Source organism: Sinocyclocheilus rhinocerous, unplaced genomic scaffold, assembly GCF_001515625.1.
Source record: "Sinocyclocheilus rhinocerous isolate Xijiao unplaced genomic scaffold, SAMN03320098_v1.1 scaffold1243, whole genome shotgun sequence".
In the NCBI taxonomy this organism is placed as follows: domain Eukaryota; kingdom Metazoa; phylum Chordata; class Actinopteri; order Cypriniformes; family Cyprinidae; genus Sinocyclocheilus; species Sinocyclocheilus rhinocerous.
This window is the reverse complement of record NW_015626033.1, coordinates 1744958-1758845: the sequence shown is the minus strand read 5'-3', so window position 1 is coordinate 1758845 and position 13888 is coordinate 1744958. Positions and strand designations below refer to the sequence as shown.

General features: G+C 38.9%; 1 protein-coding gene across 7 annotated transcripts in view; it reads left to right on the top strand.

Annotated features, from left to right (window-relative positions):
- Nucleotides 1-11739, top strand: part of pax2a (paired box 2a) — a 28047-nt gene extending 16308 nt beyond the window's left edge. For all 7 annotated transcript variants that reach the window (XM_016511438.1, XM_016511414.1, XM_016511393.1 and 4 more), the window contains 3 exons: nucleotides 6089-6190; nucleotides 10868-10954; nucleotides 11286-11739. In XM_016511438.1, coding sequence (XP_016366924.1) covers nucleotides 6089-6190; nucleotides 10868-10954; nucleotides 11286-11356 — 260 coding nt within the window. In that variant the 3' untranslated portion in view covers nucleotides 11357-11739. The remainder of the gene's footprint in view (nucleotides 1-6088; nucleotides 6191-10867; nucleotides 10955-11285) is intronic.
- Nucleotides 11740-13888: the final 2149 nt, after the last annotated feature.

Genomic DNA, 13888 nt, shown 5'->3' with positions numbered 1-13888 from the left:
AAAGCAAGAAAAGCAGTTCAAAGATGCAAAAACGTAATGTTATGGTGTACTCGCATGTGATAAACTGGAAATAAGAATAAGGACAGAGTTAAAGGAGGTGCTAAATTACCCTACGCATTTACACTGAGAGCCAATTCTGAATAAATTACTCCCTCTCATTGGATAGAGCTGGAGATTATGCTCATTCCCAGCAATGTTTTCCTGGGCCAATTAAAATTCACGCTGCCATTGATCTTGTTGATTTTATGTCGTGCGATTTGCATAATCTATTAAAGATGAATGATTAATGAACTCTTCATTACAAAACAGAAATTGGAATTTTAAGGGCACTACGAGGCATAGGAGACGTGTTTTTTGTGTTAACTGTTTACCCAATTAGTTTTAGGGGTTACTGCTCTGTACCTAAAGTCCTAAAGAAAAATGCATTTGAAAATGGCTTGCTATTGGACTGAAATTTATGATGCCTGATGAAATCTAATTAATTAAAAAAAAAACTTGTAGTAAAGTCTATTACTTTAAACAATGGAATAGATGCATACTTTTTTAGATAAATAATATAAATTCCTAGAAAGTACAGACAAGTTGTTGTGGGTTTATTTCTGTGCTTCTGTTGTTTTAAAGGGCTTCAGACTTATCAGAGGCAATACTTGCCCTTATGCGTCATGCACATTCCACACTTTCATGTATTAACTGTAGTAGAGGGAAAAAAAACAATGGCATGATTTATTCAAACTGCAGTAAAAAGTTTGGATGCTGTCCAGATATGGCTAGCTTTTTAAAAAGGCCATTTGCACATACCTTCACAATGAATGACTAGTGCGGATTCTTAAGCGCCGTCCCTGCCGAGCCGTATAATGGAAGTCTTCCTGGTGCCAGTAGGATGGTACTGTGTAAATGGGCACCCCTCCGATCCACTGAAAACCTGAGCAGGTGCTGAAGGGATCCCCCTTGTTCCAAATCTCTTCGGAGAGATGAGAGGAGAGGAGAAGTGGGGAGGAGGAGGAAAAAATGAGCGCCTGGGCCTGAAAGCAACAGAGCTCCATGTCTGAAAAAAAACAAGCAAGAAAAGTAAGAAAGAAAAGCAGCATACGCAGGCAGAGCGAAAGAAAAGACTGCTTTGTGTCGGCTTATGCTGCTGATGAACTCTGGCTGAAATATATCCGCCAGAGAGCCATTTTTTAAGTGTGGCCCGCTATTCTCCAGTGAGCAGCAAACAACACGCTGCCGGCTAGACTGAGGTACCTGATGTGTGGCCCGGTGACAAACTGCCTCTGTCTTGAGTCACCAGAAGCCCCGGCAGGCCCTAGAGCCCAAATTAATGTTTATTTCAGACTCACAATAGCACACTAACCTTTGAGCACACATTTGATAATGAATGACTTTAGGAACTTATATTGGGGATTCAAGCAATTTGGCCGTTCAAACGGGTGAAGCAGGCTATTCCGTTTTTCCCTGTGACAAAATGTTGAAAATTGAGGTCAAAGATTGCAGTACTGTTACAAAACATTGTGGTGTCTGTGATTATAAGTTGTTGTTTTTTTTTTATCTCATCTCTATGGCAAGTGACTTTGCTGGAGCTGTTGGGTTTTTAAAAAAAGGAAGTCATTCCTCTCTCTCTCTTCACCCATGTGAAACATGTGTGCATTCATGAGAGCGAGAGACAGACGTGGAGAACTCTATAGCTCTTGTTCGTGTTGAGATGTGATGCGCCTCCACATAGACCAGTGTTTATCTTCCATCTCAGTAATCAGGAGGTTGACAGCCTTCCTTTTTGCAGGTCTTGCTTGTTTCCAGGACAATAAGCAACACCACCTCTGATTAGTTTCAGAGTTCAGTGATCTTGAACACTGAGCTTCGGTCAGTGTAGCGAACGCCCTTGTCTGCTTTACAGCGGCAAAGCAGAGGCCGTGAAAACGCGAGGCCTAATTCCTCCGACAGCCTCTCTTCCTTTTCTCCTTTATTGGCATCTAAGGTTTTTTATTTTTGAAGTTAGGCTTTATGGCCGTCATCTTCTTCATTTCTCTGAAATATAGTCATCTAAACGCCTCGTTTCTGTGTGTCTCTCGATTAAAAACCGTCATGTTTATCCTGCTCCTGCTGTATGAAGATTCGGCTGTTAGTCCCAGACTCGCTCAGGAAAGGAAATTCTGCCATTGATTTGTGTGGGAAAGAGGCCAGTTAAGTTGCCTGATTTCCTGGCATTAGGTCAGAACGGGTTGTCAGGTTGCGTCTGGCAACAAGGAGGCCTTATCTTAATGAGCGACTCTCTGCACATAGCTTGGTTGTAAAACAACAATAGTTGGGAAATGGCTAATGAGGCTATCATGAAGCTGTGAGAGCCCTCCCCACAGACCGTGTTAACAGCAGAGGATGTTAAAGAGGATGAGTGGAGAGAGAGATGAAGACAGAGCTCACATTGATTGCTCGAGCTGCAGTCGCAAACCCGCTAAGATGAGAAATGCCAAACCTCATCATCCAAATGATATTACGGCTGGCAATGCGAAGGGGCTGTGTTGCGATTTGCAGGCTTTTTGTTTGGAGATGCGACTCTTACCTCTGAACCTTAGGGAAATTCGAGCATGATTGATCTGCGAGCCAAGCTGCTGTTTGCTGATGCTATTCTAGAGATATAGTTTCATAGTGATTTACCTGTTTATATTTGCTCATTTTTAGCTCATTCAGTGGATAAATAATTTCAATCAGGTTTGTATAAAAATGTTGCTTTATTTAGATTTAGATATAAATCTAAAGTTGATAGACGACTCTGAAAGTCTTTGTTATGGAGCAAATTATATGTTTCTTTTCATTCACAGAAAAACTAGATAGAAAAAACAATGGAACCAAAGATTTCTCTGATCCGTTTACAAGAAAAAAAAATATGTTCTAATCTATTCTGTTTGTAAGTATGAATAAGCAGGGCCTAAAACAAACACTTGCCAACTGGGTAAAATGCAAGTAAAATATAGCTGGCCTGTAACTTTCCAAAAACTCCCAAGTATGGAGAACCACTGCGATATTACGAATCAGTTTCTTTTTACAATGTGAGTGAATCAAATCTACAGTGACTATTGCATCTATAACAATGTTCACACCAACACAAAATTTTCCACAATAAATTCTTTCTATTTAAATTATGTCGAAACTTCTACATTTGTAGAGATATATTCCTGGCACCAAGCCACCAAAAGAAATAAAATCACATTTTTGTGCGAGGCGATGTTTTACTGAGAGATGCTGTGACTACTAATGCCTTTACTGCCAGCTGTAAATTTACTGAAAAGCAGAAATGAATAATTATTTTGTCATAGAAAGAAAAATAAATATAAATATTTGTACATTAATATTGCAAAAAAATTTATAATAAAAAAAAAAATTGGCAGCACATATGTGTGGCAGAAGTTTTAAAGCATCCTTGATGTAATTATTTGTGGATCAGTGTTCGCACATAAAACCCTCACATAGTACAAGTGCACAGCCACATTTCCTGGCTTTCCATGACCAAATCCCCTCGTGCGTGTAGAAATGTTGTTTTCTGAGCGTGTGCCTCAGGAGGCTCTGTTAAAACTCCTGAACACACCCGAGGAACTGAGTCAGAACACCACGGCAGTCGTAACTTCACATAAATCCTTATATTCCTCCTAAACGCAATGTAGCATCACAACAACACCAAACACTGTCAGCCAAACTTCATTTTCCTTTTTTTTTACTGCTTCCATTCAGTACTTCCATCTGTCATGATTCATCTTTGTTTTTGTTTTTTTGCTGAGTGCGAGCGATTGTGCATTGTCTGATTGTGTGTGTGTGGCTTTTTTGTTGTTTTTCTCCACCTGGCAGAGTCACATTCATCCTCCGTGTGTGTTAAGCAGGAGCCCCATGAGGCTTCCCTGGCTCCTTTCACCCCTTCCTCACTGGCAGTCTCGGGCCTAGCGGAACTGTTGCCCCTCCAGCCCAGCGTGTCAGTAGATGCCTCCACCCCCTGCTACGGTGCCTATGCCCATCATGCCCCCAGCTACAGCCAGTATGCAAGCCAGCCTATTATAGCAGGTACAGATAAATAAATAAAAATAAAATAATAATAATACAAAGAAAGATTAGAAAACGTACCCTGTGCTGGTAAAGGGGGAAACAACCAAAGGTGTCATGCTTTTTTTTTTTTGATGGGGCAGCAATGGCAGTCCAAGGTCATTTGCCCTACACAAAATAAGACATTACAAAAAGAAGGTAAAATTACTCTTTAACTAATTTTCATTTAAGTGTGCACTACTGTTCAAAAGTTTAGGGTCAGTTAGATTTTATTTTTATTTTTTTTGAAAGAAATTAATACTTTTAATTGCATATATGCATTAAATTGATTAAAAGTGACAGTAAAGTCTTTTATATTATTTTACAGTAGAAAAAGATATATCAAATAAATGCTGTTCTATTTAACTTTTTAATCACCAACGAATCTTAAAAAAAGGGTTTAGCACTACTGTTTTCAACATTGATAATAATAAGAAATATTTCTTGAGCAGAAAATCAGCATATTAGAATGATTTCTGAAGGATCATGTGACACTGAAGACTGGAGCAATGGCTGCTGAAAATTCAGCTTTACCATCAATGGAATAAATTACATTTAACATTAACAATTTACAAAATACATTAAAATAGAAAAAAAATTTTTTAATTGCAATAATATTTTACTGTAAAAAAAAATTACTGACCCAAAACTTTTGAAAGGTATGGTGTATATAAAAAATGGTATATATATACTGTAAAATTGCAACATTTTTAAAAGATACAAATATTTTTTTAAATGTCATTTAAAATCTAATTTACTCAAAAATCCATTGAGGCACATTCCATGGCGCTGCTGGAGACGGCTACTGTTCTGTACGGTCCTGAAAAGTACTGATAATTCTTCTCTAGTCTCTAGTACTTTGATTTTATTTTATGATTAAAAGCCTCTGTATTAGTATTTCTAACATGCTTGTTAATGTGTGAGTGGAATTGTGTGTGGAATTGTCTCTATAACTGCAAATTTTGCTCATATTTTTAGTTAATGACCAAAAACAAGACAACAACTCGGTTGTAATTTGCCCTTTGTTCACATTAATTAAACCAAAAGCACAACATCACACTAAAACACAGATTTTCACATTGCTTACTGACTTAGTGTGCCACTCTTACTGGCAGCTCTCTTATTAGTAACTAGAATGGGGTAGCACCCCCCCCCTCAACCCTCACTGGTCCTCTTTCAAACAATGATGCGGGACCTCGCGAGGGCCCATTCGGGACTGACGAAGGCCTACGTGCTGTAAAGTTTGCGCCAGCACATCCAGCAGGATTGCTAGCCGTCACCTCCAATTACAGAACTGAATATGGAGGCAGTGTGCACTCTGCACTCTCGTGATGTTCTGGGCTTTTTTAGCAGCAGCGATGCCACCAGCAGGCCGAGGGCATTCTGTGCTTCTCTCTGTCGAGCAGTTTAAAATATTTCAGTCAAAACAGGCCAGCAGCGCCACTCTGTGTAATAGAGGAAGTTAAAAGGCCGAGTGACCTAGAAGAGAAAAAAAGGGGAGAGTTGTTTTTAGCTTCTGCAGGCTCATCAGTTTTTCAAGTTGTGAATTTATGGAGAGGTGATCATTACCCTACTGTATGTTCGGCTTGTGGGTTTTCTAGTTATTTGTTTACAAATAAAAAGCTACAGCTGACTTCAGTTTCCTCAGATTTTCAGAGAAAAGGGTTACAGGGTTGTGTTTTTAAGGAAACCAATATGTTTGAGTATTTTTATTATTGATGTGCATGGTGTAAGTAGTTTAATGCATGGGGTGCTTTTCCACTTTATTCTATGCATCATAATTTTTAATGTATCAAAATATGTGGAGTTTACTGTATCTTTAAAAGAAACTACACAAATACTTTATATAATCGTAATTTCTGGATGATTTTCCTCTGCAGTTTTATTATTATTAATTTTATTATAAAGATTTTAGGATAACCGTACATCCAGCACCCGTTGACATTTTTTTTAATTATAATTATTAATTAATTAATTTTTTTCTTTTTTGTGGAGCTGCCCTCACAAACTTTGACTTTCTTTCCAGGTCGAGACATGGCGAGCACAACCCTACCAGGATACCCACCTCACGTTCCCCCCACTGGGCAGGGCAGCTACCCCACCTCTACACTTGCTGGAATGGTCCCTGGTAAGTGTAATTACTATTTTTACGAGGACGTTAATTTTAAGAGAGCTCGTAATATTTTCAGCGAATAGTCCTCGGCAATTGATCATCTTCAGGAAACCCGAGGTCATGCAAAGCCAACTTGAATTTGCACTGCTGCACCTGGAAAATAAAACAGCGATTTGATAACAATTTTGCATTAATATTCAATTAGCATTGGCCCAGAGCTTCCTTTCCTGTTTGAATACATTAGTGTAGAATGCCAGGTAACATTTTAAGAATGAGAGTTGTGAAAGAGAAGTGACACAAGCATATTGCCCATGACATTTCTGGTGATGCTAATGTTTATTAAACAGGATAATATTAATGAGGAGCATAATATTAATGAGAAAAAGATTAATGAGGAGCCGTAATTGCAGGATGGCTGCAAAGACAACAGTGGGCAGTGTGAATCTCGATCTCGACTCGTCAATAACCTGAGAAGGAGCCTCAGCTTATCGGCTGCCGAGGAGAAAATTAAGTGCGGGATATAGGACAGTTCCTCTCAGTTCCACTCGGGTTCCAGTGCTCATTACGCCCCTCCCTCGCTCTCCTGGACCGTTCGACGCTCTCACAGGCCATCGATAAACATAGCTTTCTCCACCCTGCCTCCAGTGCTGCAGAGCGTATCTCTTTTCCCCTCTACTTAACCTGCAGTTCAGGTTCACAGCAAACAGTTAAGGGTCACAAAACAGTGGGCAGGAAGGCCTGTAAATATTTAAATCACTATCTCTCAGAGGGACCCGACTTGAGTTTCACTGCCAGGACAGGATGCAATCTGGCAGCAAAACCGGTGCCCTCTCCCCAAACAGCACAAACACACACATACGTATGCAAACGGACGCTCTGAGAGGAGCCGCAGAGAAGTCGTAAAAGTGTAAATGCAGTTAGCATCAGGATAACATCAGCGCTCGCAAAGGCCAAGCACAAACATGCAGTGTGCGAGGAGACGGCTGCTGTCCTGTACTGTCCTGAAAAGTACTGTTAATTCTTGTCTAGTCTCTAGTACTTTGATTTTATTTATGTATATTATTGAAAGTCTCTGTATTAGTATTTCTAACATGCTTGTTAATGTGTGTGTGGGATTGCGTGTCTGTCATACTCTGTAACTGCGTTTATATTTTTAGTTAATGACCAAAAACAAGAAAACAACTCAGTTGTAATTTGCCCTTTGTTCCTATTTATTAAACCAAAAGCACAAGATCACACTAAAAAACAGATTTTCAACATTGCTTATCATCCTAGTGCGCCACTTTGCCTGGTGGCTCTCTTATTAGTAACTGGACTGTGGTAGCGCTTCCCCCACCCATCCCTCACTGGTGCCCTTTCAAACAATGATGCGGGACCCCGCGAGGGCCCATTCGGGACTGACGAAGGCCTACGTGCTGTAAAGTTTGCGCCAGCACATCCAGCAGGATTGCTAGCTGTCACCTCCAATTACAGAACTGAATATGGAGGCATTGTGCGCTCTGCACTTCCGTGATGTTCTGGGCTTTTTTAGCAGCAGTGATGCCACCAGCAGGCCGAGGGCATTCTGTGCTTCTCTCTGTCGAGCAGTTTAAAATATTTCAGTCAAAACAGGCCAGCAGCGCCACTCTGTGTAATAGAGGAAGTTAAAAGGCCGAGTGACCTAGAAAAGAAAAAAAGCAGTTGTTTTTAGCTTCTGCAGGGTCATCGGTTTTTCAAGTTGTGAATTTAAGGAGAGGTGATCATTACTGTATGTTTGGCATGTGGGTTTTCTAGTTATTTGTTTACAATAAAAAAAGCTGAAAAGGGTTACAGGGTTGTGTTTTTAAGGAAAACAAATATGTTTGAGTATTGTTATCATTAATGTGCATGGTGTAACACTAGTTTAATGCATGGGGTGCTTTTCCACTTTATTCTATGCATCATAATTTTTAATGTATCAAAATATGTGTTTTTACTGTATCTTTTAGATATTTTACAGAATATCTAAAAGAAATTATAGAAATACTGAATATATATATAAAATAAAAATCTTAAATTCTGGACGATTTTCCTCTTCAGTTTTACTACTACTACTATTATTATAATTATTATTATAAAGATTTTAGGATAACCATATATCCAGCACCCATTTAATTTTTTTATTTATTTATTTTTGTGCAGCTGCCCTCACAACCTTTGACTTTCTTTACAGGTCGAGACATGGCGAGCACAACCCTACCAGGATACCCACCTCACGTTCCCCCCACTGGGCAGGGCAGCTACCCCACCTCTACACTTGCTGGAATGGTCCCTGGTAAGTGTAATTACTATTTTTATGAGGACGTTAATTTTAAGAGAGCTCGTAATATTTTCAGCGAACAGTCCTCGGCAATTGATCATCTTCAGGAAACCTGAGGTCATGCAAAGCCAACTTGAATTTGCACTGCTGCACCTGGAAAATAAAATAGTCATTTGATAAGAATTTTGCATTAACATTCGATTAGCATTGGCCCCAAAGCTTCCTTTCCTGTTTGAATATATTAGTGCAGAATGCCAGGTAACATTTTAAGAATGAGAGTTGTGAAAGAGAAGTGACACAAGCATATTGCCCATGACATTTCTGGTGATGCTAATGTTTATTAAACAGGATAATATTAATGAGGAGCATAATATTAATGAGAAAAAGATTAATGAGGAGCCGTAATTGCAGGATGGCTGCAAAGACAACAGTGGGCAGTGTGAATCTCGATCTCGACTCGTCAATAACCTGAGAAGGAGCCTCAGCTTATCGGCTGCCGAGGAGAAAATTAAGTGCGGGATATAGGACAGTTCCTCTCAGTTCCACTCGGGTTCCAGTGCTCATTACGCCCCTCCCTCGCTCTCCTGGACCGTTCGACGCTCTCACAGGCCATCGATAAACATAGCTTTCTCCACCCTGCCTCCAGTGCTGCAGAGCGTATCTCTTTTCCCCTCTACTTAACCTGCAGTTCAGGTTCACAGCAAACAGTTAAGGGTCACAAAACAGCGGGCGGGAAGGCCTGTAAATATTTAAATCACTATCTCTCAGAGGGACCCGACTTGAGTTTCACTGCCAGGACAGGATGCAATCTGGCAGCAAAACCGGTGCCCTCTCCCCAAACAGCACAAACACACACATACGTATGCAAACGGACGCTCTGAGAGGAGCCGCAGAGAAGTCGTAAAAGTGTAAATGCAGTTAGCATCAGGATAACATCAGCGCTCGCAAAGGCCCATGCAGTGTGTGCAGTGTGCGAAAATTGGAAAACAAATATTTTACATCAAACACAGAGAGGGATTCTTCTCGTTGAGTGCTTTCATCAAAGATTCATTTTCATTGGTCACACAGGCTGAGAAATCCTCTTAAATCCTAGAGCCATGGGTTTTGTGTGCACTTCCATTCATCTGGCCCTCGAACGACTAAGATTTAGTGACAGACCCCAAACACTGTTAAAGCAAAAGCCATTCCTCACCAGCTTCATATAAAACCCAGCCTTTATTGTCTCATAAAAGAAAGAAACGTGGGGGACCAACAGCATTGCTCACTGACATGGACAGGGCCGCTTCCTGAAAGTCGAATTCGGACGAATAAAAAGGGCAGAGTGTGTGCGAGAACGAATCCATTGGGGAGGTTTTTTGAAGCCGGGCTTTGGTGCGGCCAAAGAATAGAGAATCTTAAGAGCGCAACAGCAGAATCAAAGAAAGGAAACTTCAAAACCCAGCTCAGGATTAATGTAACAAATTCAGCCAAAATGGCCGAGCACCAGGGCGTAGGAAAGAGGACAGGGCGAGCCATCTGCTAGCTAGCGCTGTGAAACAATGCCAGTTCCTTTAGTTCTGATGTGCTGAACTAATGCGATGCAATATTTCGAGCACAGCATTACTTTAATTCAGTAATTCAGTTAAGCTCAATCGACAGCATATGTCATTACCTTACCTTAAAAATTCATTTCTACTTGTCCCTTCTTTGAATTTGAATTACACTGTAAAAAAATATTTTTTGTTGTAAAAAACAACCATTATTGGAGTAGATTTTACAAGGAAAAAACTATTTCAGTCTTTCTACTTCAAAAGTATACATTTAATTCAGGTTTCTTGTAATTATTTGTGAAATTTACTAGCATTTTTTTTTAATGGTTTAAAAGTAAATCCTTCACATTTTTTTCAGTGTACAGTAAGGTTCTTTAAAGAGGCAAATCTGTAAACATTAAAATACTCTCTGTTTCAATTGTATAGACCCAAAATGGAAACAATAAGCATGTTAACATCATTTTAGTGTAAAAAAAAATGTTTACTTGCCTTTTTTGTGTAAAGGTATAACTGATTTTGCAACTTCATTGTCATCACAACAATACAATGCCATAAATGCCAAAAAAAAAGAAAATATTTGTACAGCTTTACAGCTCAAATAATGCACAGGTTAACAGATTAAATAACTGGAGTGCTTTTATGAAATTTCAAATCTCTTTAAAAACCTTCGAAACTGTCTTAAAAAAATATAAGTTCTTCATCATAAGCTGATTTATTTTTATTTTTTATTTTTTTTTAGGGATGCATCAAAATGACTTTTTGTGTTGATGAACATTATTCCAATATTGCTGACAGTCAAGCTTTATTTCATCCTGAATGCATGAATATCCCTTTAAGGTACACAATTTGCTTTACTGCTAACCTGTCACTTGTGTTTGATTTCAGGAAGCGACTTTTCAGGAAATCCCTACTCTCACCCGCAGTACACAACTTACAATGAAGCTTGGCGGTTCAGCAACCCCGCGTTATTAAGTGAGTATTAACCCTTTTTGCTTATCCCTTATGGGATTAGTCGCTTTAAAGTGGGATTAATACAATCACATTTTACAATGACATTATTTGCATACAGCTTTACTAAACTAGCTACAGTTTTATTTCTCTTTTTGATTAGCGAGGTCATAACACGCCGCATCTCTAAATTAAGACACGCATAAGCCCTTCGCAAGTGTTTTTGTGCGTGCCAAGGTTTCCGAACATAATAGAATAGTCTGATTGTATTTTACATAAGCAAAATGATTAGGAGTGGGCGTAAGTGTTGCTCTTGCTGTGGTTTCAAACGCTCCGCTCTTCTGTTAACTTCCAGGTTCCCCTTATTATTATAGTGCCGCATCCCGGGGCTCCGCCCCTCCCACTGCTGCCTATGACCGCCACTAGTTACCATGGCAACCCAATCAAACTGCAGGACCATGGCCGCGGCCTCCATATCGTACCAGTATGAATGGCGTTAAGGTCAGAGGGATTGAAGATGGCTACGCGATCTTCAGTTTCACGGGGCCAAGATCGGATTAGGAGGGTCAAGCAACAGCGGGTTTCCCCCCCCAGACATCGACTATACCCCCCTCACGCAACATCAACACTAAGGCTCTCATTCTCTAAATCACTGAACAATGACTGAACTATTTCCTGAAAGACTTTGAAAGATTCTACAAAAATATATATATTATACAAGATATAAAACAAGACGAACCGTGTGAAGAAATACCAAGTAACAATTGATGTGTTGTTGTTTTTTTGTTTTTTGTTCTCTTTAAATCAATCAATACATTCCTTTACATACTGTATTTAGTATCACTAACAGATCACACACACACACACACACACACACACACACACAAGGTTGCCTGAGGCCTTTAACGTAATTTGCCCTTGTCCTACACCATTTCACTAGTGTCTTACCTCTCACGGACAGAACAGTGACGTGTCAGCTGAGCAGAAAACTGCAGTATTGCTCCATTTTCTGTCAAACAGACAAGTGTAACAGTTTTAGAAGCCATCTCTGACTCGTGGTATGAAATTACCAACATGATTTAACATTTTCTGTGATACACAATCAAAATGGGGGAAAAGAAAATAGAAAAAAAAAGAAAAACAGGTCAGACACTGAAGAAGACGTTAACTGTTGCTGTATATGACCTGAAAAGAAAACCGTATATTAAATTATTGTTTTGGTTTAGCTGATGGTTTGTGTGCGTGTGTACATTTGTGTGTCATACCTTTTCGGGATATTCCATTTTACCATGTGTAATCTCTAATATCATGATCGGTGCCGCTCTTTTCTCGTTTGCACTATTTTGCATTACTGGATTTATAAGTACAATTGAATCTTCAAAAGTTTGTCAGATTACATGCTCTATTTAAGCAAAAAGGTCAACTCGAATTGTCAAAGTAACTGCAACACTGGACAAGAATACACTTGCTATACGCTAGAAACTAGTATATGCCTTTTTTGTCCTTCAGTGTGGATTCCTTTAAAAAAAAGTCCGCAAAAGAACCATTTTTGTATCGTGTTACTGAGACAGATTGACTCTGGCTGGCTCAGTACCAAAGTAATCATTAGCAGTCAATTGTACAACAAGTTCAACAAATGCCTTACAGCTTTTTTTTATTTCATTTTTTTAAGGTTTGGCTATGGTCCTGAGAGGTAGACATGCATGTAACCCTTCTGTGTGGATGAACAAACGTTTATCCACCGAGGACAGAAATGGAAATGGTCCACACATACGCTCCTGGAAATGTAAAGTGAATGTACTTTATACCACGTTTGCCAAAGACTTAGTTTGATATTTAATATTTTATTTGCTGTATCTGTCAATAAAACAGTATTATGTTCTAATAGTAGTCAATACTGATTGTATGTGGTAATGTTGAACAAAAAGGAAAAGATCCATCATAGCCCCACAGCAATGTACTCAAAAAAGGTGAATTCTGTTACTCAAAGGTATGTCATTTGCAACAAACTGCTGCTTTGTAGAATGATTTGTGTATAGTGTGAAAACAATTCTTCTATGTATATAAGATCACCTACATTTCACCATTGCAGTATCGTACTAATTTACTGATTCCATTTGTAGATATGAGAATTGAAAGAAGAAAAAGATTTGACATTACATTTGTGTCTTCAATGTGTTGTGCTTTGCAGAGACGCGCAACAAAAAGTTTGAAACCTGTCCTGTGTCGGTGGGTGGGTTTTAGATGCTATCACCACATGTGCGGCTGTTTGTATGTTTTGTTTTGGTTCACTTTTACTTAACTTGTTCATACTGTTTAAGTCTCTATGCAAATCAAGTAAATGGTATTCTGTATTCTCCTTTACTACTGCGTTCAATTTTACCCTTCATTTTAAATGATCCCTAAATTCTGTATAGAGGATAAGCCTGTAGAAATGAACAAATACATTTCACATGCCTGGTTTTGTGGATTGTTTTTGTACCTTGAACCTTCCTGTACAATTCAATACAAGACTTCAGAATTCTGAAGGTTTTTTTTTTTTTTTTTTGCCAATATTAAGTTATTTTACTACAGGAGCAGATTATTCAAAATTCATAGCATGCAAATGGAGGAAAAAGTCAACAAATATAACTATACATTAATGTACACACAGGACAAGTTCTAATTCAATCAATACAAAAATAAAAATACAATTATTTGGGTCTTCTTTATTATTATTTCAGCTACCAAGTTAAACTATTGTCCCACTTAGAATGAAGAGATTGTTACCCACTCACTGCAATCCACATTTGTTTGTGGCTTTTGGAAACATGTTCTTGACAGAATTCATTTTAAAACAAGCCAACAGCAGCAGAGCAGAAACAGAGACAATTCTCCTCTCCTTACGTTAAAATAATGCAAAATACTTTATGTATCACAAACGTAATTTGTTGTGGGCAAAAAAATTTTTTTTTTTTT